Source organism: Nelumbo lutea, chromosome 4 (genome assembly GCF_056320005.1).
Source record: "Nelumbo lutea isolate HS-2025 chromosome 4, American lotus-T2T, whole genome shotgun sequence".
In the NCBI taxonomy this organism is placed as follows: domain Eukaryota; kingdom Viridiplantae; phylum Streptophyta; class Magnoliopsida; order Proteales; family Nelumbonaceae; genus Nelumbo; species Nelumbo lutea.
In genome coordinates this window covers 80,443,175-80,468,520 of record NC_142687.1, presented here as the reverse complement: position 1 = coordinate 80,468,520, position 25,346 = coordinate 80,443,175, and the positions used below count along the sequence as shown (strand labels likewise).

Here is a 25,346-nt window from a genome sequence, read left to right as displayed (position 1 = left end):
AAACCAATCTTAGAGCCGAATTCAAGCCCGATATATAGGCTCGTTTGCTAATCGAGCCAAGCTCAAGCCCAATGAAGCTCGGTCATGAGGCTTGCAAGCCTAATATTAAATAAATAATTGTTATTATATATATATATACATACATACATAAATATATACATATATATTATAATAAATATACACACATACGTAAATACATACGTACATATATATATACATAAAAAATATATAATTTTATTAATATATATTTTTTATTTTTTTTATGAATAATAGTAAATAATTTTTATAACTTTTAATTTTTTATCTAAAAATAAAAAATAAAGTTCTACATATAATTTTTATTTTTCAATAAAAACGGCTTATAATCGAAATCGAATTTACGAACTATTAACTCTAACTCGAATCAGGTACCGAGCCGAGTTCGAATACCCAAGTATTCGGCTCGATTCGAATCTACCCCTATCACTCGATTCGAATCTACCCCTATCCCTACCAAAGACGGGCACCGGACACGTGCAACAATTTATCCTCACACTCCAAAATCTCCGCTATCCTTTATTTTCGGTTATAAAGCAAGATCTACACAACACAAAAAGCGAATCGTCACAGCCGTTACAGTTAACTATGTCCGAAAGCGTCCGTTTGACCTAACAAAACGTCCTCATACTTGCGTTCTTATTTAACGTTCTCTCTCTGAGAATCTTCTCCAAATCTTTTTTATGGCCTCTTCGACTCCTCCGCACTGCTCCATCACCTCAACCAAACCCTACCACAACCACCATTATCCCCAAAACCACCTACAGCATCATCCTAAGAATCACCACCAGAACCACCATTGGAGTTCACAGAAGTTCTCCCTAGGCTCTTCTTCACCTGCAACTCGAAATGCCTCCAAGCCAGGTAACACTCCTCTCTCTCGAAGCCCTAATTTCCCCCCTATCTCTCCTTTCCCCCCTTCGAAGACCGAACTTGGTGCCGATTTTCGTGGTCGGAGATCGACTCGGTTCGTCTCCAAGATGCATTTCGGCCGCCCCAAAACGGCCGTGGGCAGCAGACACACCTCCGTTGCCGAGGAAGCTCTGGAGCAGGCAATCCGCTCTGGTGGAGACGACAAAGCCCTAGAGATTCTTCTGCGCAGCTTCGAGTCCAAGCTCTCCGGCTCGGACGACTACACCTTCCTGCTTCGGGAGCTCGGGAATCGCGGGGAGTGTTCCAAGGCAATCCGGTGTTTCGAGTTCGCGGTCCAGAGAGAGCGCAAGCGGAACGAGCAGGGGAAGTTGGCGAGTGCGATGATTAGCACTCTCGGTAGGTTGGGACAGGTTGATCTTGCGAAGAGTGTGTTCGAAACTGCTAACATTGAAGGTTACGGTAATACCGTTTATGCATTTTCAGCTTTGATTAGTGCTTATGGACGGAGTGGGTTTTGTGAGCAGGCCATAGAAGTCTTTGAGTCGATGAAAGCGTCAGGGTTGAAGCCCAACTTGGTGACATATAATGCGGTTATTGATGCATGTGGGAAAGGGGGTATGGATTTTAACCGGACACTGGAGATATTCGATGAGATGGTAAGGAATGGGGTGCAACCCGATCGGATCACCTTTAATTCCCTTCTCGCTGTTTGTAGTCGTGGTGGGTTGTGGAAGGAAGCTCGAAGCTTGTTCAATGAGATGGTTTATAGAAGGATTGCTAGGGATATTTTTACCTATAATACACTTCTAGATGCAGTTTGTAAAGGTGGGCAGATGGATATGGCCTTTGAAATAATGTCTGAGATGTCTGAGAAGAATGCATGTCCCAATGTGGTCACTTATAGTACCATGATTGACGGGTATGCCAAGGCTGGCCGATTAGATGAGGCATTGAATTTGTTTAATGAGATGAAGTTTGTGGGTATTGGTTTGGATAGGGTCTCGTATAATACCTTGCTCTCAATTTATGCAAAGCTTGGGCGATTTGAGGAAGCTTTGAGTGTCTGCAAGGAGATGGAGAGTTCGGGGATCAAAAAGGACGCTGTCACTTACAATGCATTATTGGGTGGTTATGGGAAGCAAGGGAAGTATGACGAGGTTAAAGAATTGTTTGAAGAAATGAAAGCAGAGAATGTTACTCCTAACGTCTTAACTTACTCTACTATGATTGATGCATACTCAAAAGGAGGTATGTATAAAGAAGCAATGGATACATTTGGAGAGTTTAAGCAGGCAGGACTGAAGGCTGATGTAGTTCTGTACAGCGCACTAATTGATGCCTTATGTAAGAATGGATTGGTGGAGTCTGCTGTCTCCTTGCTTGATGAGATGACAAGGGAAGGGATCCGGCCTAATGTTGTTACATACAATTCGATAATTGATGCCTTTGGTCGGTCAGCAACTTTAAATTTTCAAGATGCTGATGACGGTACTGATGAGCCACAACCTGAATATTTAACTTATAAAGATTGTTTGGAAGCCATTGAACGAAAGGCAGGAGACAAAGAGGAGGAAAACCATGTTATGAGGATTTTTGGGCAGCTAGCTGCTGAAAAAGCACGACATCCGAAGGAAGATACAAAGAGAAAATCTCAGGAAATCTTATACATTTTGGGAGTTTTTCATAAGATGCATCAACTGGAAATAAAACCAAATGTCGTCACCTTTTCTGCCATTTTAAATGCTTGCAGGTGCGCATTGATTTTCGAACCTTTTCAATTTCTTATACTTGAGGATTCTTTTTTTTTTGATGAATAATAATAAGTTTATTGATTTAGAAGCAAATTAGAGTGAATTCATACATCATCCCAACGAGAGGCGCGAGCTGCAGCCCCTCCTTGAAACTTACAAGTAAATTAGGAAAGAAAAACAAGAATCACAACTGAGCCCAAAATAATTCTTCCCTATTTACCCCTTGCTTAGCGAACACATTTGACAAGGTATTTGCTGATCTCCCCACCCACTGTACAGTGACCAACATATTCCTTGTCAACCAACTAAATTTCTTCATTTCATTCTTGTATCGCTACATAGCCTCTTTAGAATTTTTCAACCAACCCACCACCACTTTGGAATCCCCCTCGATTATTAGGTGTTGTACCCCCAACTAGTTTGCAAATTGAACCCTTTGTACAACAGCTAAAAGTTCTGCCCCGATGGAATTCCCAATTCCCAAAGGACCTGAGTAGAGTAACAAAATCTCTCCCTTCTACTGTTGACCAATTTCTCCAAATGTCATTAAAGGAGAATTGATGAAAGATTTCCAAGGTTTTCAGCTAATGTATTGCCTTGTTTAACACACAGTCTTTCAAATCTTGGCTGTTCCTTTCCTTATCTTGAAAAATCCTGAGATTCCTTTCTTCCCAAAGAGTCCAAGTCAAGGCAACACGAGCACATCTCCACATAATTCTCCCTATTTTTATAGGCCAAAAAAAGGTAGAATGGTTGAAGAGCATGTGAACTTCTGCTGGTAGACTCCAACTACCCCCAAACAACGAAAGTAGCCAAGCCCAAAGGTCTGCAGAAAACGGACAAGATACTAATAGATAGTAACAATCCTCACCGTGAGCTCTACAGAGGATACACTAATTAGGAGAAATACAGAGAAAAGGTCTTCTCTTTTGTAGGTTGTCTGAAGTGTTTACTTTCCCATGGAAAACTTTCCAACAAAAAGCCATAATTTTTGGGGGAACTGGCTTACACCAAATTTCTTTTGACGGAAAGGGTTGGTGAGTAGGAAGTTGAGAGATGGACTTGAAAAAAGAAGCACAAGTGAAAGTTCCATTGGGTCTAGGAGTCCAAACTCTCTTATCTGGCTTGGAGGGATCCAAAACAAACCTGATTAAGACACCCAAGCAACAAAGAAAGAGACTCAATTTTAGCATCCCCAAGTCCTCTACGAAACCCAAAATGCCAAGTAGGATCTAAGGGTGTTCCCAAAGGTGAGACAAATTTTGAGACCACCTCTTTTTTGTACAAAGAAATAGAAAAAAGCGAAGGGAACAAAACCTTTAACGGTGAGTCTCCTACTCAAATATCCTCCCAAAAAAGGATAGAGTTGCCAGAACAAACTTCATACCTGATAAAATTGAGGAATTGAGGAAGGGTGTTGTGAATAGCCTTCCAAGGTGCTGCTAGGTTAGCTTGCTTCGATACACCAACATCCCATCCATTCTCTGACCTCCCATGAATGCTTCCCACTACCTCATGCCACAATCTCTCTCTTTCCAAAGGCCATCTCCACAACCATTTCCCTAACAGAGCTCGATTCTTTCTAGTTACCCTCCTAATTCCCAAACCCCCCTTTTCTTTACTTCTGCAGACAATTTCCCAATTAACCAAGTGATCTTTTCTCTCTTGTCCCGACTCCCATAAGAAGTCTCTCATCAACTTCTCCAGCTTCTTAGCTTCCCTAACTGGTATCCTAAAGACAGACAAATAATAGGTAGGTAAGTTAGCCAAGGTAGCTTTTCTAACACTGGGGTCCAAAATCTACTCTCCCTAGGATTTACCCCTAAAGGAAGCCCTAAATATGACATAGGCCAAGCAGAGGTGGAACACTCAAGACACTCCGCAATAGCCACGACCTCCCCTACCTCCAAATTTATACCTAGTACGCAACTCTTTTTCAGATTTATTCTCAAATTAGGGACACTTTCAAATCCTTTTATTAGCTCCTTTAGGTTTGCTACCTTTTCACTAAGACCTCATTCACAAAAAATCATTAGGTCGTCTGCAAACTGAAGTGGGTGACGGGGACTTGGTGTCTCCCTATTCTCCAACCCCTAATGGCATCTTCGCTGTCAACCTTAGTAATGATCCTACTAATCGCATCAGCTACTAAGGTAAAAAGGAAGGGTGAAAGTGGATCCCCTTGCTTGACACCCCAGCAAGCTGGAAAAAAATCCCTCACTGTACCATTTACCAGAATAGAGTAGTGATAAGTACTGATACACCCAAAGATACAACTATACCACTTGTCCCCAAATCCACCATTTCGCATAACCTCTAATAGGAACTCCCAGTCCACCAAATTATATGCCTTTTTCAAGATCCAATTTACAAATGAATCCCTTCCTACTAGACCTTTTCATTTCCTCCACACACTCATTCGCAATTAAGATCTGATATGTTATTTGTCGCCCTTGAATGAAAGCCCCCTGAGTTTCACTAATGATGGTAGGGATGACTGTTTTGATCCTCAATGAGAGCACTTTAGCCAGAATTTTATAGATGCTTGTCACCAGACTAATAGGCCTAAAATCTTTTGGGTGGTTGGCATCATTCTTCTTAGGTATCAAAGCCAAAAAGGTGGCATTAATTCCAGGGCTTATAGTGTGATTGTCTGCAAATTCCTTAAAGACTTCAGCTAGATCCTCTTTCAACACCTCCCAACAGTCTTGATAAAAACCCATTGTAAAGCTAGAAGTTTAACATGACTAGGTTAATTATATCATAAGATCTGCATTTCAAAAAATAAAAGGAAAATTAGAAAAATATTCATTTATTAGCAACACACATTTTCCATTGGCATATAGCCAGACACCACAACTCCATGCACGTACTATACCATGGTCAACAACTAGTCATCCATTCTCCTTGGGCTTATAATTCTTTTGACATCTGTTTGTTTGTTGCCTGCTATTCTGCTGATGCCTTTTGAGATTCAACAATGATCTTTCCTTAGGAAGCTTTTATAGTTATTAGCATTTATTTAATCAAATTTAGAGAATAACGCTGACTTTCCATCATCCTATACTTTAACTTGCCAATATTGGGTGCATGCATGCCATATATCATTCCGCACCTTATGGGGCCATATCTTTTGCTCTCATGTCCTATTTTGGCTTTCCTCTTGTTCTTTTATAACTTTTAGCCTGCATAGTTACTCCTTTTGTTTGGTGCTCTTGATGGCCTTTATTTTGCACAGGCATGCGATCTTGTTTGGTGCAGCCTTATCTTATTGTCAATTGGTTATGCCCTTAGGCCTTAATTTCCCTTGAGCATAGCCATTTCTAAATTGTCCATTCAAGCCTGTCACCACTCCACCTCAAGTTCTTAACATCCTAATCTTTATTACACCAATCTTATGGGTGTTTTATTTCTCAATTTCCAACAATGGTTTTAACTATTTTAATTATTCACTGTAGAAAAAAGCAGTAGATCCATGGTAATTGCTGTCGATAGAGAAAAGAATGAGAGAAACTTAATTGAGATACCTGCTTATGGTTTTCTGAATTAAGTTCAGAAGCTGATTTCACCACTTTTGATATGTGTGAAATTATTTTTTTTAAAGAAAAAGGGTAACTTTCATACCAAAAAGGGGGAAAGGATGTATATGAGATGTGTAGAAATACCAAGATTCCTCCCCCTCCCCCTCCCCCTCCCCCTTCGTCCCCCTGTCCTATCAAATCCTATTCTTTGACCAGTAACCTCTCCGGACTTTGACTATCCCTACATCATTGTCGAATGGCTCGAACCTGGAAGCCGACATTGTTATCACTATCTCTTCCATTCACCACATGGTTTGCAACTTTGCATCAGCTCTCCACCTCTCCTCTCCATCTCTCTATCCCTCCTGTCCTCATCGTTACTAAACCATTTAGTCCCTCCAAACCCTATCCCCTCACCAGTCACCTCTCTGGACTCCGACTATCCTTTTGTCATCGTTGAACAGCCCAAACCCGGAATCCAATGTAATCGGCTATCCACCTTGCTCTTTCTCCAGACCACTTTCTTGTTGAACTTGGAACTTCTTTTTTAATGAGCTTTTCTTTTGACATTTTTTGCTGCTCTTATAGCATGGGTCATTTCAAACTTTAGGTTATAGGGTGCTTCATGTATGCCTTGGTTTCACGTGCATCCATTCTACTACTTTGATGCCCTTCCCTCCATTATTGGACTTGCTTTCTAGGTTAAAGTTTATGCTTGATTAAATTCAGCCTTGCCCATTGCCAATTCAAGTGGCATTACATTAGGTGGCCAACTTTTAGGAGGTTGTTATTGCCAAACCTCAATTCATTTTAGTGCTTATGAGCTAAGCCGGAATTCCTAGGACAGGTGTGGGACCGATGGAGGAGAGGTTTGTTTCGGCTAATAGGTGGAAGAAGTTTTTTTTGTCATGGAAAAGAAAATTGCTAGAAGAGACAGGTGGTAGCTCGTCAGTCAAATTAGAGAAGATAAAAGATCGGTAGTGGTATTAAGTAGGGAAGCTTCAAGTTGGTTGAAAGGGTTCATTGATGGCACTGTATTTGCCATCATGGAGACCGGGTGGAAAGGGGAACTATGTCTGCAAAAGAAAATGTTTATTGTGGAGAAGAAGAACAATGATGGGGGAGATTTTATTCAATCGATAGTAATGTTCGGACCTGGTAAGAAGTAGATAGTTTGTATTCTGCTAGAAAAGAAAAACAAGGGTGGTTGATGTTTGCGGGGGCCTTGGATAATTATGAACAGAGGATGTGGTATTTGGAGAACTAAGTAGAACACATGAAGGCTCTTGTGATTACCCCAGAGTCGAGACACTTGATTGAGAAAACAACGATGTGAAGAAACTGACAGGAGGAGGCATTTGTGGCAGTTCCACATGCTCAAAATTGATGACTGAGTGGAGCATGGAGGATTGGAGAAGAAGAATGATGGTTAGATCGGATAGGAAGGTGGCTGTTTGGGAGGAGTTTTACAGGATATAATGGCCTATGTTTTGGCAATGGAAAGGGCTATTCTTTGACCTTTTGGTGAAAGTGTAGTGGTATTAGATTTGGGTAGCCGATGTGAGAATCTACTTAGAATTGCCACTGGAGAGAGAGTATCGATGGTAGAAAATTGGAATCCATCCTGTAATGAGGTGGAGATAGAGTGTGATGCCATTAGCTTGAAATTAGTGGGACTGCCTTTCCATCTTTGGATAGAGGAGTTTTTTGTCCATGTTGCAGCGTTGTGTGGAGGTTCCCTATAAGAACTGGATTTGTCTGATCTTCATGTGGCTACCTTGCGGTTACGTGCGACCAAGCCGGAGAAGATTCCAAGAATGATTGAAGTTTTTTGTGATGGAAGGTGGAGGTAGGTTTGGATAGCGTCGGAAGTTGAATTGACCCTTTGGAAGAAAGGGGGAAAGGTTGAAGGTCACGTGGAGGAAAGAGTAAGGATGGCTCGAGCTTTAATGCTAATTTTCCCACAAAGAAAATAGACCATCGGGCAAGTTGTCATTAGGCTTGAAAGACCCATTAATAGATGGTTATTCTTTTTTTTTTGAATTAAGAAGGACTGGCTCATTGTCCTATGTGGAGGCTCTAAAAAGAGAAAAGGCATGGTTAAAGACCTGAACCAGAGGCAGACTGAGTGGTTGGATCTTATTCTAAACTGACCTCACATGATAACTAAAAATTTATGCATGGGGTCGTGGAAGGGGGGATGATGATAGATGCTAAGGTGGGTGTATCATCATCCCCACCAAGCTTAAACAATAACAACTTGGGAATTTTGACCCAGTTACAGTCGGTTAAGCACCCTCAGTTGATACAAGACAAACCTAACCCTAGATATACCCGATTGAAGGAAGTTCAGCATGACAAAATGATGACAACCGATGGATTAGTTGCGACAATTCTGAGGAGGAGAGCTTGTCCGACGGTGATTCAAGTTTTGGAAGTATTGATGGAACTATCCAAGTTTGCTTGGGGGATGAAGAGGATATGCATATTGGTGCTTTATTTGAGGGGAGAAAGTTAGTGAGACACAGGTTGAGGAGTGCTTTGATATTAAAGTAGATAAGCAGCTTAGGTAGGGGGATAAAGCTTGTCGAGAGTCTTCCAACACTCGGGCCGACAAATCTTTGGTAGGGCAAATGCAAAGTGATGCGAGTTTGATGTATCTGGTCCATGATCAATGGGGACCTTCTTGTAATCGAACAACAATTGGAGGATCCCTCAGTTGAGAAGCAAAACTTGGAAAGTCAGATTGTGATTGAGCAGGGGAAAATAAAACTTTGAAGGATACTTCAGTAAGGGGCACAAAACCAAGGTTGGGACAAGATAATGCAACCACCAAGGAAGCAACCAAATAGAGAAAATTGGCTTTGGTTCGAGTGGCATCCAAGATCCAATTCAGGGCAACAAGAAATTTGGGAAAGTCCAATCCTCAACAAGATCCTCCTTTGAACTCTGGTGTTCCTTGTAACTTCAGTGATTTCAGTTTTGTTACTGACCTTTCCTCTAATGCTATTATAGACAACCCAAATCCTGTCCTCATCGTGCAAAGGTCCATGGATCCTTTTGATGCTGTTGTGAGTTTGGGGAAGACTTAGAGGGAGGTTCAAAGACGGATTGTGGAAAGGAGATAGAGGATTCAGGGGAAAGCATGAGAAGTGGAGAATGTAGGAAGGTGGGAGAAAATTCATTGAAAAAAACAGAATTAGAAAAAAAAATGAGAATGTTGTGAGTAAAGAAAAAGTGATTGAGATCAGAGCTGAAGTAGGTATCTTGGGGGAAAGTATGCAGGAGGAAGAAGACTTGGTGGTGGACCTAGTTGGAAGAATGAGGCTTAATGTAGAGAAAGCTAAGGAGGTGATCCCTCAAACAAAAAAAAAAGGAAAAGTGGGGGGAGGAAAAAGAAGGAGAAAAATGAATGAAATGGAGAAGCTTATTAATAATGTTGAAGGGGGCAATGAGTTTAGTGCCAAGGGAGGAAGAAGAAAAGGAGGGTTATAGGAAGAGGTGCTCTAGGGTAATCTCAACTAGGTCAATGAAGGTTATCAGTTGGAATGTGAGGGGCTTAGGAAGTGCTATAAAGAGAAGGCTGATCAGGGAGAAGAAAGAGAAACCAGACTTGGTGCTGATCCAGGAATCCAAAGTTCAAGAGGTAGATAGGAAATGGATAAGGAGTGTTTGGGGAGGGAGAGATATTCAGTGGAGTTATGCTCCAGCTTAGGGTGCTATAAAGAGAAGGCTGATCAGGGAGTTGTTGAAGAAAGAGAAACCAGACTTGGTGCTGATCCAGGAATCCAAAGTTCAAGAGGTAGATAGGAAATGGATAAGGAGTGTTTGGGGAGGGAGAGATATTCAGTGGAGTTATGCTCCAGCTTGGTGCCTTTAGGGGAATAATAACAGCTTGGAAGGAGGAAATGTTCAAGTGCAATAAAGAACTAGTGGGAAGACTCTCAGTTTCAGTTAAGTTGAAGAATACTCAGGATGGATTTGAATGGGTCCTTACCAATGTTTATGGTCCAAACTCTTATAAAGAAAGAAATGTAATGTGGGAAGAGTTAATAGACATTAGAGGTTTGTGGGAGGGGCCATGGTCAAGCATGAGGAGATTTAACAACTTTATTGAGGATCTTGAGTCAAGGGACATCCCTCTAGGTCAACCTTGTTTTACGTGGTCTAATCTTTAAGCTAACCTTATCTGTTCTAGACTGGGCTTATTCTTGGTGTCACTAGACTTGGAAGAACACTGGTTGAATTTGATGGGAAAAACCTTGCCTCGAGTTACTTTAGATCACTGGCCAATTTGCTTGTTTCGGAGATCCAATGTTGGAGGTCCAATTCCCTTTAGATTTGAGAATATGTGGCTTACCCATCTGGAAATCAAGGAAAAGGTTAAGGAGTGGTGGGTTACCCACATGCCACAACCTATGTGGGAAGGTCAGAAATTTCTAAAGTTGTAGATTTTGAAAGGACAAATTAAAGAATGGAATAAAATTTAGTTTGGGAGATTAGAAGAGAAAAAAAGCTTGCATTATTTTGCAAATTGAGGAGTTTGATATGAAGGAGATGCAAGGTGTTCTAAATGATCATGATAGGAAGAGAAGATGGTTTCGAAAAAAGAAGCTAGAGATTACCATATTAAGAGAGGAGATCAACTGGAAGCAAAAGTCAAGGGAGAGGTAGATTAAGGAAGGGGATGGAAACACTAAATTCTTCCATGCTTTAGCTAATGGGAGAAAAAGGAAGAGCTCAATATCATCTTTATTGGTGGTGGTGGTGGTGGGGGGTGAAATAATAGATCAAGGTGAAATTGCTAAGGCCTTTGTAGATCATTTCAGATCAATATATCGTAGGCCAATCAATGAGAGGTGGTCTTTGGATGGGCTTGAGTGGGATTTTTTGGAAGAAAATCAAGTGGATGTTTTGGAGAAAAGGCTTGAGGAGGTTGAAATTAAGGAAGCAGTGTTCTCCATGGATAGATCTAAGGCTCATGGGGTTGATGGATTCACAATGGCTTTTTATCAATTGTTGGGAAGTAATTAAAGATGATCTGATTAAAGTTTTTAGGGAGTTCCACGGTAGGGGTAATCAGCCCAGAGAACTCAACCTTCTTAGCCTTGATTCCAAAGAAGAAAGATGCCATCCAACCAGGGGACTTCAGACTTATAAGTCTAGTTACTAGTATCTATAAGATAATTGCCAAGGTGCTTTCTCTGAGGCTTAAAAAGGTCCTCCCCCTCTCATTTTCCGGTTCCAAGGAGCTTTTATCCAAGACAGACATATAGTTGATCGGATTCCAATTGCAAATGAGTGTGTGGAGGCTCAAAAAAGGTTGAAGGAGGGACTAGGAATCGAGTTGGGTTTGGAGAAAGCTTATGATTTAGTGGACTGGGATTTCTTGATCAGCATTATGAGGAGATGTGGCTTTGGGGATTTATGGTGTAAATGGATCAGGGGTTGCTTGCAAACAAGCTACTTCTCTGTTATAGTCAATGGGTAGCAATTGATTTCATTGAGGGGCTTCGAGATCTTAGACAAGGTGATCCACTTTCTCCATTTCTATTCACTCTGATAGCTGAGGTCTTAAGTAAGCTAATCTCCAAGGCTAACTCTATTGGGCTGTTTAAGGGCTGAGTAATAGGAAGATATAGAGTTCTGGTCTCCCACTTGCAATTTGCAGATGATATCCTGGTTTTTTTGTGATGGGGAAGGCAGAGAAGGGGTAGAAAATTTGAAGCTGATAGTGTAACTCTTTGAAAGGATCTCCAATTTGAAAATTGATTGGTCTAAAAGTTTATTGGCTGGAATAGGGGATGATGATCTGAGAGAAATGGCAGATTCATTGGGTTGTAAGAAATGGAATTGGCCTTTGTGTTACCTAGGATTACTCCTTGGTGGCAACCCTAGATTAGTTAGTTTTTGGACCCCAATAGTGGAGAGGTTTGAGAAAAAGGCTAGCAAGCTGGAAAATGAAATGTATTTCGTTGGGAGGAGTAACATTGATCAAATCCACTTTAGCAAATCTCCAGTGTACTTCATGTCAATTTTTAGGATGCCCTAGCAGTGGTGAAAAGATTATGAGAGATTTCCTTTGGGAGCCTGGGGAGGGTAAGAAAGATCACTTGATTAGCTGGGATAAGGTGGTAAAGTTGAAGGAGGAAGGGGGATTAGGCATTGGAAATGTTAGGTTGAAAATTTTGGCTTTGTTGAATAAATGGCTTTGGAAATTCCCTAAAGAAAATGAGAAGCTGTGGAATAAAGTTATCTCAAGTATCAATGGTCTGTCAAACAATGGGTGGGATGCGGGCTGCTTGCATAGAGCTACTTTGGTTGCTCCTTGGAAGGCTATCCATGGCATTCTTCTTGTATTCCTCACTCACATAAGGTATGTTTTAGCTTTGGGTCAGAGAATAAGGTTTTGGAAGGATATCTGGGTTGAGGAATCCCCCTTGTCTGAGGTTTTTCCCTCTCATTTTAAGCTCTCTAGTTTTGAAGGAAAGCCGTTGTGTCATTTAGTTAGCTCGTCCTCTTCCTAGTCAGGCTTGAATTGGAATCTGAGCTTTACTAGAAACCTTAAGAGTCAGAAATTCCTAGTGTTAGTATGTTGAATTCAGTGGTCTTGGGGGATGGTGATTCAGATTCCAGAGTGTGGGCACTTGTTCACTCGGGGGTTTATTTTTCCAAATCCTTGTTAAGTTCTCTTGTAGCCACCTCCCCTTCTTTCCTTGTTAAGGAAGTCGGTCTCGGCCTATTCCTCCAAAAGTCAATGCTCTCTGTTGAAAAGTGTATCATGGTTCCATTAACAACTGTGATCAACTCCAAAGAAAAAGACCAAATTGGTGCTTGTCCCCAAACTGGTGCTCCTTATGTAAGTTGCATAGTGAGACTGCTTTTCATCTTCTAATTTCCTGTCCTTTTGCTATTTCTATTTGGGAGTTTTTTTCGTCTCTTTTTGGTTGCAGGTGGCTCTCTCCTAATAATTTGGAAGGATTATTCAACTCTCATCTTTTTAGTTGCTCTAAAAGAAGAGGCAGGATTTTGGGGAGATGCACCAGAGCAGCAGTGATATGGACAATTTAGGAAGAAGGAATTTAAGAATCTTTGAAGACAAAGAAAGGAGTAAGGAATCTGTGTTTGAGATTGTAACCTTAAGGGTGGCACAGTGGGTGAAAATTTTAAAGCTTTTTTCAGTTCATGGGGATAATAGTTCACTCATCCTCTAGAAGACAAAAAATAATTGAGGCCTGGTCACCTCCATGTGCTGGATGGAAGAAATTAAATTTTGATGGTAGTTGCATGGGAAATCCTGGACCTTCGGGTATTGGTAGGGTAATCGGGGAGGAAAATGGAAACATTCTGGCCATGTTTTCAGGTCCTATTCAGCATGGAGATGTGGTGAAATAAAAAAATAATGGCGGCTGTGTATGGAGTGGAGAAAGCTAAAGAATTGGGGATTGTCAGATTGATTGTTGAAGGTGATTCAAAAATTGTTGTGGGCGGGCTGAAAAAGGGGGGAGTAATTTGGCAGTTAAAGAATGAATTCAGGAACTTAAAGCAGGTTTCTAAAGACATGATAATCCAAATAAAGTGGATTAGGAGATTTGCAAATAGCTAGGCGGATGGGTTAGCTAAACAAGGAATTCAGAGACAATCCATGTTTTGGGCTGTTTTGTAAATATTGGAAGTGATTTTAGGCTTGTTATTTGCCCAAACAGGACCAAAAGCCAAAAAAATAAAAAAGACCCTCCTAGAATTTACGAAGGCATTGAGGAGTTTCTATTGCCAAAATTCCATCCCTACTGCTGATTTGGCTCCATCAGTCACAGAATTCAACTCTCTAGGGTTCTATCTAAAATGAAATATTAAGTTAGACTTGATTTCCAAAATCTCATTAAAAATGCTGTTGGATCTCCAAGGGCCCTCCTTGGTGCTTTTCATCCAACTGATTACATTCTTGGAATCACCTTCTACCACCACCTCGTAATGTTAAGAGTCACCTAGATGTCAAGCCCACCAACAAGGCTTGGATATCTGCTTCAGTAGCATCTGCTACACCAATCGGCCCACTAAATGCCTAGGTGAGGTTCCTCTTACAAGGGAATGGCACTAGCTGGGTCCCCCCTCCTCTTGGTTCTTTGAAGCTGAATTTTGATGGGAGGAAGGTGTACTGAGGTATGAGGCTGGACAGGGTCCCTCTGGGATGGAAGGTGTACTGAGGAATGAGGCTGGAGAGGTTGTCTTAATTTACTCTGGCCCTTTAGGAGTTGAGAACTCTATCTGGGCAGAACTGCTAGCTGCAATACAAGGAATACTTGCAAAAGAAGTGGGCGTGGAGCAGCTTCTTATTGAAGGAGACTCTAAGACAGTGGTGGACTGGTTAAATAATCCGGAGGATGTCACTTGGGGCTACAAAAATGAGTTAAAGAAATTCAAATGGCTGACAAGAAATATGTCTATAACAGTACAATGGGTTGGGAGATCAGCTAATGCTTTTGCTGATGTCTTGGCAAAACAAGGGATAAATAGGGAAACATTGTTCTGGGCACAATTGTAACTATTGTTTTAATTTCAACATTCATGTTTTCTCTGTTGTAGTTTGTGTATTTGCTGTTTGGAGAGGCTGCTCCTCGCGCCTCTAAGGGGATCTTCTTGTATCTATTCATTATTTTAATGGAATTGATGTTATTTATCAAAAAAAAAAAAAATCGACCTCCAATACCAGTTTGTTCCTTGTTGTTCAATGGGTTTCTACAACTGCCACCAAACTGAAGTATTAAACTCCACAGGGGATCTAGGAGAAAGGCTTGTCCTATTAAAAGATGCCATACATGAAGAGTTCAGGACCTATTGATCAGGGTGGCTCAGTGAGAGCTAAATTTTTGGCTGCTATTGTTGGGGTGCAAAAAGCTAAGGATATGGGAATTACTAGGCTGATTGTTGAAGGGGGACTAAAAAATAGTTGTTGGCTGGTTGAGAAAAGGAGGAGGGGTTCTATTGGCAATTCAGAAGTGATTTCAGAAGATTCAAGATGATCTCAAGAAATATGCAAATCCATGTAAGATGGGTTAGGAGGTCTGCAAATGGGTTGGCGGATGGATTGGCTAAGCAGGGAACTCATAGGCAGCATTTGTTTTGGGCTCAATGTTAATTGTGTCGGGAGATCTTTTCTGTAAAAGGGTCTTTGACCTAAACTTCTTGTTGTACCTTTTTGTTATTTAATCTTAACAAAATTTTCTTGAGTTGCTGATAAAAAAAAAGAGTTCAGGATCTGCATTAAATTCCTCTCTAAATCTCCCACACAAATGCTCCATAAAGAAGAGCTTTTCCCTTCAAAGACGCTTTTATTCCGTTGCTTCCAGTGATTTAAAAGGTGTACAAGTGAGGCAGATTTTAAGCTATGTGCCTTGCCTAGCCCCAGGCACATCACTTTCCGAAGGCGCACGCTTGGTGTGCCTTGCACCCAAGCTCAGGCCTGCGCCTTTTTATTTTTTATTTTTTGTGCTTTTTGTTCTTTTTTTTTTTGAACCTAGCGAGGTGCAGGGCACAAAAACAGAAAAAATGCCAAAAATGCAGAAAATAAAAAAATACTAAAACACAATATTAATTAAAAATATAAACTTATATTTTAAACAAATGTTTTAGAAAAGCTATTATCTAAAATTAAAAAAATAAATGTTTTCGAACCTATTATCTTTATGTTTAGCTCTTTGTTTGGCTTTTCTTCGGTCCTTGGTTTGGTAGGGGTTTCATGAACCTTGACTTGGTTAAGATGGACTTTGTAGGTCCCCTTTAAGTCAATTGGAGTTTGCGCTGGAAAATCCCATTGGAAACTTTTCACTTGGGTTTTAAGTTGCACGAATTCTCTAGCTGACCGATTTGCTATGCTAGAGCCGAGAAGCTTCAAAGATACAGGACTTGTATTGGAGTTCATATCCTCCAAGTTGATTGTTTGTTATATGGTTTTTGGCTGATAATGATATTGGGGTGAGCAGTAAAAGGGTTATCTCTTTATTTTCTGTTTTTCTTTTTATTTGGGATGAGTAAAGTTCTATATCTGATCAATTGCTGATAGAAAAGGGGAGGTCTTTTTCAAGGCTGTATTTCTTGGTTCCACAACAAATGTGGTCCCTGTTGTTTTACTTTGGATTTTCAATTTCTTTTCCAGATATATCTCTAACATTCAGCTTCTTTTGAGGGGCATGACTCCTGAGATTTCCTCATGTCTAGTAAGTCCTTCAGTTTCTATTTTTCATTCATTTTCAACATCTTTTGATCATTAATGCCAGTTATTTTTCATCAATGCCGACCATCAAAATTGTGGATTTATGACTCCTTAGATATAGTGATTTGGAGGCCCGCTGCCAATTAGGCCCCATTTGGCGCGTCTTTTTCGTGTGGGTTGTTGGCTTTTTAGAAGTCCGGCAGCCCATGTTTTCATCTTTTCCCGTTTGGTTGAGAAAAGATCTAGTCGCTGAAAGATGCAGCCCCAAAAAGATGTGGGAAGCCCGTTTCAGGAAGCTCCAAATGGAGCTTTTTGACTTATTTCATCTCGTCTTCGTGCGTAAAGACGTGCCTCCAACTAAATGGGCTGTGGGCTTCCAAGATCTTTATGTAAAAGCCCAAAATGCCTTTTGGCTGTCAGATCTTCCGGAAGATCTTTCAAAAAAGACTTGCCAAACGGCACCTTAATTTATACATTTTTGAAAGACGAGGTATGCTTGGCATGTTTTGTATGTAACTCATTCATTATTCATTTTCATAATCAGTGAAATTAACGTTACCAATAAAAAAACCTTATGCATTTTTTAAAGATGAAAACCAGTATTGAGTAATGCTGGGCCTGTAACAGGTAAAACAGTCCATCTAATGATCTGACAAACTTGTCCAATATGAAGTTGTTCAAACATGTTGTAAACTTAATGTCCTTTAGATAGTACTACTGCCATATGTTGTTTCCTAGCTCAAGTCCTGTCTGTTGGCACGATCTTGCTTTTTTGTGTTTCTTTTGCTCTCTTTAAAAGTGCTTCTGTGTGCATTCACTGTGCGATGAAATCCTTGAAGTTATACCTTCTGCAGGCACAGCTATTTATACATTTATGTTCATGATGTGATTTTGCCTCTGATTGTAGCCGTTGCAATTCATTTGAAGATGCTTCAATGTTACTGGAGGAACTCCGGTTATTTGATAATCAGGTGTATGGTGTTGCACATGGACTTCTTATGGGCTGTAGGGAAAAAGTATGGCTTCAGGCTCAATCATTGTTTGATGAAGTAAAGCGCTTGGACTCTTCAACCGCATCTGCTTTTTATAATGCTCTAACTGACATGCTATGGCACTTTGGTCAGGTAATCTATGATTCTAACCTGCTTGATACAACTATTAATGTACAGTAGAAGATTGCTTCTTCTTGAAGTATACATTTGTAGGTTGATTAGTTTAATCTTGCTTGATCAGCGGTTGGTTAATTATTGTTTATTGTGGTTGTTTGGGTGTTTTGTTTTTATGTTATTCAGGCCCAGCATGTTACACCCTTCTCATGTTCTCTCTCTCTCTCTCCATAGCTGCTAATGTGTAGATTATATTGGTATGAATTTCAAGTTTCATTACTATTTAAAACAATAGAAAAGATTAATAATTAAATGAGAAAGTACAGATATATACTTTTTTATTTGTGCCACCTTTGGCATCTCTTACAGTTTGAGATGGATGATCAGCCAGTTATTTCAGTCAATGTTTTAAATATCATTATTTGTGAAGTACTGAGTCATCTGCATAGGCTTTTCAGTGTAATGATGAGCTTTCTATAGTTTACCCAAAAAAAGAACTTTCTATTTGTTCATAGAATTCAGAAGGCAGGATTTGCACTCCAAGAGTGAGTTCCCACTCTCTTTTTTGTTTTGATAAATGGTGAGTTCCCCCCACTCTTAGGGCAATTCATTTTAGGTTTTTTTTGCTTCATCTAACTGAGGATTTTAAGTTGTGCTTGGGTGCAGTGCAAATCTAAGCCAGATACAAATTTTGTGCCTCAGTTTTGCGTTTGCTTGTTTGTAATTATGATTTGCATTCCTGTCTGATTCAAAATTTGTACTTTTTGTCTAATTTGCATGCACTAGCAGTGTAAAATTTGCATCTTGAAAACTGATGCAAAATTTGCACCACCTTCCTTCTACAATTTTCTCTAATATAAAGTGGGGGCTACATCATCTAGCTTCCTGGCTCACTCCCAAACAAATAACCCTCCTACCTTCATTATCTTGCATATAAGGTGGGATCAATTTTACTTCCTATTTTACTTTCCACAAACAAACAAGACAAGTTCAAATCTGAAGCAAAAGTAAACTGGTATTTACAGCCAGCATATTTGCACTCCTATGCATTTACACCAGTGCAGATGAAATTTGCACAGCCTAAAGAGAAATCTCTAGCCCAATTTTTGAGTTCCACTAAAGCCCCCATATTGCAATGGTTTTGGGCATATTCTCTCACTTTGTTGCTCACCATTGTAAAATATTTGGACTTGGCTGTCTTATCAAAAAAATATTTGAACTTGGTTGTTTTCTTTTAATTTCAGCTTTGCAGTTTAAGACCAGGTCAATATTGATTGCGAACATTTTCCGACTTTGAACACTAACATGCTAGAAATAGTAGAGATTATTGGCAAATAATTGATGTAACATTCCAGTGGGTTCCTTGATGTGCAAACAACATGGCTGATGCTTTAACCAGGCAAGGGGTAAATAGAGTGAATATCTTTTGGAGGGAGGATCCTAGGGGGGCCTAATTGTTGTGATAGATAGTGCATGCTAGTCTACAATAAATACTCTAAAAAGGGCAGCCCAGTGCATGAGGCTCCTGCTAATGCGGGGTCTTGGGAGGGACAGATATAAATAGCCTACTCATGCAGATACACAGAGAAGTTATTTTTTTGTGCCAAAGCCCACCCTCATGCTTGAAAGCATTAATGAAGTTCCTTAGTTAATGTTAAAAAAAAGCATGCTAGAAATAGTTGCACACATCGGCACACTTTTGGAACAAGAATTAAATCAGTTGATGCTTCTCTGTCATTGTATGTCTTTCCTAGTGAAATTGTGTTTAAAAAATGTTGGATTAAATAAGTAAAAAAAGGACAAAAAGGAGAGGTTATTTTTTTGATAGATAAAAGGTAAGGTTATTATAAATCACTGTACAAAATGTAAATGGAGCCATGAGCGAGCAGCTAGGGGTTGGTTTATTGTGCAATATATCTGGATAGCTTTCTAAAAATGTAATCATATAGTGTAATATTTACTCATCAATCAATAAAATTAGTAGTTGTAGTTTGAATATTTGGAAGCCATGAATAACAATCATAGACCAAGACCTTGGGTATGATGCTCTAGTAGGTGGAGGCGTCAAGGTTGACAAGGTCAGTTCAAGAAGGAAATAGGGAAAGGGAAGTGGAAGGAGGTTTCCGAACAAGTCTAACCAAAATGTTTGGCTAACGGGGGGGGGTATGCATCAAGGCAAACCTCAAACACTTATTTCTGGAAGTGGATGCCAATAGTGTTCTAGAAAGATCCAGCTTCCTCCAATCAGGCCTTGTAGGATTGTTTGATTAGAAAAACTTCATGTAGAACTACAATTGTGGATCAACAAGGCTTGGAACTATGATGAGGAAAATGCCCCTTGATTCTTCCTTCGAAAGAGGACACCCATAGAGTATTGAATATTGGTTCAAGGTGTTTCAGTGGGTACCCTCCCTCATCTTGAACCCTGGTCAGAGGCTATAGGGGTGTGGCAAAAGACGGAAGACATCTGCAATCACCTTTGGATTATGGTTTACGGATTATTGTTGCACTGTGAAACCATGAGATGGCTTAGAAAAATGGTTATCTAAGTGGGGGTTTCATGGAGGTCAACAACAATGATGCTTTCACTGGAACCATCGAGTGTATAAGAATCAATGTTAGATGGATTGGAGTTCCTATAACAATAAACATTGTATTAAGGGAGTCGATGTATGTAATCACTAATTCACTATTTGGTAAGAAATCAAACCAGGGAAGATGGAAACTCCCACGGGCTTCCAGGTGGTAGTTGAGGTAGAACCCGAGTTGGCTCACAAAACTCTTGCTAGGTTGTCCATTGAGGAAGAAGTTAAATGAAAGATGAAGCTAGTGAAAGAGGAAAGGACAAGGAAATCTTGCTTGGACATTGGTATTCTTGAGCCAAATATCGCTGACTCTATTGATACTAGGGACGGGGAGGGTTGGAAAATGGTGGAGAGGAGAGTAGAAGATGAAATCTCAACCATATATCTTTTAATAGATCAAATGGTGCAAACAAATTCACGCCTAAGAAGAATAATGGGCTGACATTTGATTCTTTTCAAAATTCAAACAAGTGGACTGATGAGGGTGATGTGGTTTTAATTGACAAAATTGCTAAGGTGGTGGTGGATTGAATCAAGGACCAAGGTGTGGATGTTACTATGCATCACAAGGCCTAAGCCCAAAATGTAGAAGTGGGCCATAATCAAGGTTTTGACCAGCGAGGCCTAGGTTTTGTCCGGTTTAAAAGTGCAGTTAGGGAAACCTAGACTGGGGCTAGGTTGACTTATTATGTGGTAAAGGTAAGGAGCCTATTCGCCAAGAGGAGATTTCTTCTTCCTCTTTGATAGGAATCGATGGGCACCCTTGAAGACTTATTCTAGAAAGAAGGCCTTACAACAGGTCCTGATATGGCATAGTGATGGTACTTGGGATTTCGACTGAATTGAACACCAAGGGTATTTTTTCCATTTATAAATTTTCTGTACGGTCCAATGATAAGGTTTAAATTGTCTAGTTATAGTTTGTTTATGTTTAAAATTTCATTGCGTAAGTAGGATTAGAGTTAGAGTCTTCTTTGAATTGAAATAAGATATGACAACTTAGTTTGAGTCTACCAGTTTGACTCCTAAGACTATTATGAGCCTAACAGTTTGACTCCTAGGTTTATTATGAGTTTAGAGTCTATAAATATGCATGGACGTTATATGGAAAGGCAATGAAGTTTATTGAGTTTTCTTCAGCTTATGCTAGCTATGGTGAGTGGTTCCCATGCCCTAGAGTGATTCTAGGCACCCTACAAGTGATTCCAGGTACTTTCTCTCTTATTTCTCTCCCTATTTTCTTCCTTATTCTTTCAAGAAGCCATTACAGCCATCAACAACCATAAAACTCTGATCAAGACCATTCAACATTCTCTAAGGACTAGAACTGAGCTGGTCCTACATCAGTTGGTATTATAGCCAAGGTTATAATCTGTTATCATCATGGCTACACGTAGTGGCAAGCAGTACAGGGGTCGGCTGATTGACACATAGAAATTCATTGATTTCTACCCTTTTCAAGAGAGTTGAAACCCTTGAAGCACAAGTAAAACAACTTCAAGAAACTAAAAAAGAAGAAATCCAGAAAGAAGCACCTCTAATCAATGGAAAGGATGGAGGACAAAACAACGAATCTGTCCATGAAGATGATAATGGTGAAGATGATCTGTTAATCTTAGAGGACGACAAAGAGATGCAAAACTGCACAAGGGTACCACCTGCACAAGCTAATCGAACCTGAAATACCCATCAAGGGTTTGATCAAGAAGCATCACTCACAAATCTATTTGATGAGATGATGGAACAAGATGAACATGGTGGTTATGCAGATGATATAACCAAGAAGGTAAAGGTGGATGTTTCTGATTTCAATGGAGATTTAGACCCTCGATCTTTTTCAGATTGGCTGCCTGCACTAGAGGAATATTTTGACTGGTATGACATGACTGATGATCAGAGGATCAGATTTGCACGTATGAAGCTTGGGGTCATGCTAAAGTATGGTGGAGAAGCATGGAATGACGATTAGAGAATAGAGGTGATGGTACTATTTCTACATGGTCAGAAATGAAGAAACATTTGAGAGACAAGTACCTCCCAATGGACTTCCAAGATGAGTTATATGAGGAATTGACTAACCTCAAGCAATGTACACTATCTATAGTCTAATACATGCATAAATTTGATGAATTGTCTATTAGATGTGATACTACTGAAAGTGAGGCAAACGTTGGCTTGATTCAAGAATGGACCAAGGGCTGAAATCAAGGGGATAGTAACTGTTTGAGTCTTTGGCTTGGAGGATGCCTACCAAGTTTCTGTCAAAATTGAGAAGAGTTTAAAGCAAACAAATACAAGGCAATTTGTATCACAAGACAGAGAGTATGCAGCTCGTAAGCAAGCTGATGGGGGAAAGACTTCTAGGCCAACATATTCTAATGCCAGCTCTAATAAGCCTAGTGGATCTAGACTTTATCAAGGGGTTAACTATAAGAGTAAATTAGTTGCTAGTGGTGATAGTTGCTTTAGATGCGGAGGAAAGGGCCATATGGCTTACCAATGTCCTACCAAAAGCCTTAATATCATTTATGAAGAAAGCATTGAAGCGGTAGGTGACCCAGGTGATGACTTAGCTGAAGAAGAGGATTATTCCTTCACTGATGATGATGCTTTAGATGAAGACAGAAACTATGTTGGTGTAGTTCGGCATATTCTTGCATCCCCAAAGGAAGAACTCAAGGAAGATTGGCTTCGTACAACAATATTTCAAACTATAGTAAAGAGTGGAGACAAGTATTATAAGCTTATCATAGATGGTGGCAATAGTATGAATGTGATTTCTGAAGTCACTGTGGATCGACTAAAGTTGATACTGCAACCACATCCACAACCATACAAGATTGCTTGGGTTGATAAGACAACAATTTTGGTAACTAAACGAGCCCTTGTTTCTATTTCTTATGGTAGTTATTCTGATTCTATTTGGTGTAACATTGTTCTTGTGAATGTTACACACATTGCTTGGAAGGCCTTGGTTGTATGGAAAGGATATCTACCATTGTGGAAGGGAGAACACCTATCACTTCCTATTTAATGGGAAGTAAGTTATCATGAAGCCAATGTCACCGGAAGTTATTAAAAGGCATGCTAGACCACCTCAAAAGGAGACTACAACCCAAGGGCCCATTGCAGAATCTAAGAAAAAAACCATTGCATTTGCTCTCCAAAAGAGTTTGAAGTAGAAAGCAAGGAGACAAGAGTTGCATATGTTGTAATATCCAAGGAGGTAAAGCAATCAGATGTTGTTCCACCTACTGAAATGCCTAAAGAAGTGGTTGAAGTGTTGGATGAGTTTTTATATTTGGCACCAAAAGAGCTACCTAATGAGTTACCTCCCATGAGAGGCATTCAACATGCTATTGACTTGCAGCCAGGGTCACAATTGCCCAACTTAACCAACTTATTGTATGAATCCTATAGAGCAAGCAGAACTTAAACAACAAGCTGAACTTACCAACTTAAACAACTTAGTCTATGTGCTGTTCCAACTCTTCTTACTTCAAAGAAAGATGGTTCTTGGCGTATGTGCATTGATAGTAGAGCAATCAACAAGATTACTATCAAGTATAGATTCCCAATTCCTTGGCTTGATGACATGCTTGATATGATGACTGGAGCGACCATTTTTTCAAAGATCGATCTAAGGAGGGGCTATCATCAAATACGGATTAGGCCTGGTGATGAGTGGAAAACAACATTTAAGTCAAACGATGGCTTATACGAGTGGTTAGTTATGCCATTTGGACTAACCAATGCCCCTAGTACTTTCATGAGGACGATGACCTACATATTTCGACCTCCATCGGTCGTTTCCTAGTTGTTTATTTTGATGATATTCTTATATATAGCCATAGTCTAGAAGAAAATATTGATCATCAATGTCAAGTGGTGAGAATTTTATGCCAAGAGAAACTCTACATCAACTTAAAGAAATGCTCTTTCATGTCACCCAAAGTTATATTTTTGGGGTTTGTTGTTTTTTTTAAGGCATAAGTGATGATCTTGAGAAAGTAAAGTCTATCTTAGAATGGCCCCTACCTACCAATCTTCAAGAGGTTAGAAGCTTCCACGGCCTAGCAACTTTTTATAGAAGATTTATTAAGGGGTTCAACACTATCATGACTCCAATTACAGATGCAATGAGAAGAGGTGAATTTAATTGGACGAAGGTAGGAACAAAGGCATTTGAGACTATCAAGAAGAAAATAACAAAGGCACCTATTTTACAACTTCCAGACTTCTCTAAAGTCTTTGAAATGGCATGTGATGCATTGGATTTAGGAATTGGAGGGGTTCTCATGCAGGAAGGCCATCTCATTGCATTTCATAATGAGAAACTAAATGAAGCCAAGCAGAAATGTTCAACCTATGACAAGGAGTTATATGCAGTAGTGCAAGTTATATGACATTGGCGACATTAGTTAGTATCCAAGGAGTTTGTGTTCTAATCAGATCATGAAGCTTTAAGTAACTCGAATTCCCAAAAGAAACTAAACTATAGGCATGGGAAGTGGGTTTCATTCCTGCAAGATTACACCTTTGTTTTTAAGCACCAAGTTGGAAATGAGAATAAAGTGGCAGATGGGCCAAGTCAGATGGCTTACATACTTCATTCCATGAATGTCCAGGTCATTGGTTTTGATCAACTAAAGCAAGACTATGCTGGTTGTAAGGATTTCAGCATCATCTATACTGACTTAACAAGCTGGGAAGCAAGATGAGTATCCTTCATTTTCACTGCATAATGGTTATCTATTTTATGATACCCGCTTATGTCTACCAAATACCTCTTTACGGGACTGTTGTTTGGGAGTTACATGTTGGAGGTGTAGCAGGTCATTTTGGTAGAAATACGACCATTACTATAGTGGAAGATAGATTTTATTGGCCTAGTTTGAAAAATGATGTTGCTCGTATAATAAATCAATGCAGGACATGCCAACTTGCCAAAGGACGAAAGCAGAACACTGGGCTATATACACCTCTACCTATTCCTCATGAACCATGGCAAAATCTATCCATCGATTTTGTCCTTGGATTGCCCAAGACTACTAGGGGTCACGGTACAATCAATGTTGTGGTGGATCCTTTCTCCAAGATGCTTCATTTCTTACCTTGCAACAAAACACATGATGCTTCACATATTGCTACTATATTTTTCAAAGAAGTGGTTTGAATTCATGGACTACCTTCTACTATTGTATCAGATCGGGACACCAAGTTTATGAGTTATTTTTGGAAGACACTTTGAAAATTGCTTA

The 25,346-nt window shown here is 39.9% G+C and overlaps 1 protein-coding gene across 1 annotated transcript in view; it reads left to right on the top strand.

Annotated features, from left to right (window-relative positions):
* Window positions 1–591: 591 nt before the first annotated feature.
* LOC148861272 (pentatricopeptide repeat-containing protein GUN1, chloroplastic-like) overlaps window positions 592–25,346 on the top strand; it is a 36,735-nt gene continuing 11,980 nt past the window's right edge. The window contains exons 1-2 of the mRNA XM_088984633.1: window positions 592–2,659; window positions 17,302–17,518. Coding sequence (XP_088840759.1) covers window positions 720–2,659; window positions 17,302–17,518 — 2,157 coding nt within the window. The 5' untranslated portion in view covers window positions 592–719. The remainder of the gene's footprint in view (window positions 2,660–17,301; window positions 17,519–25,346) is intronic.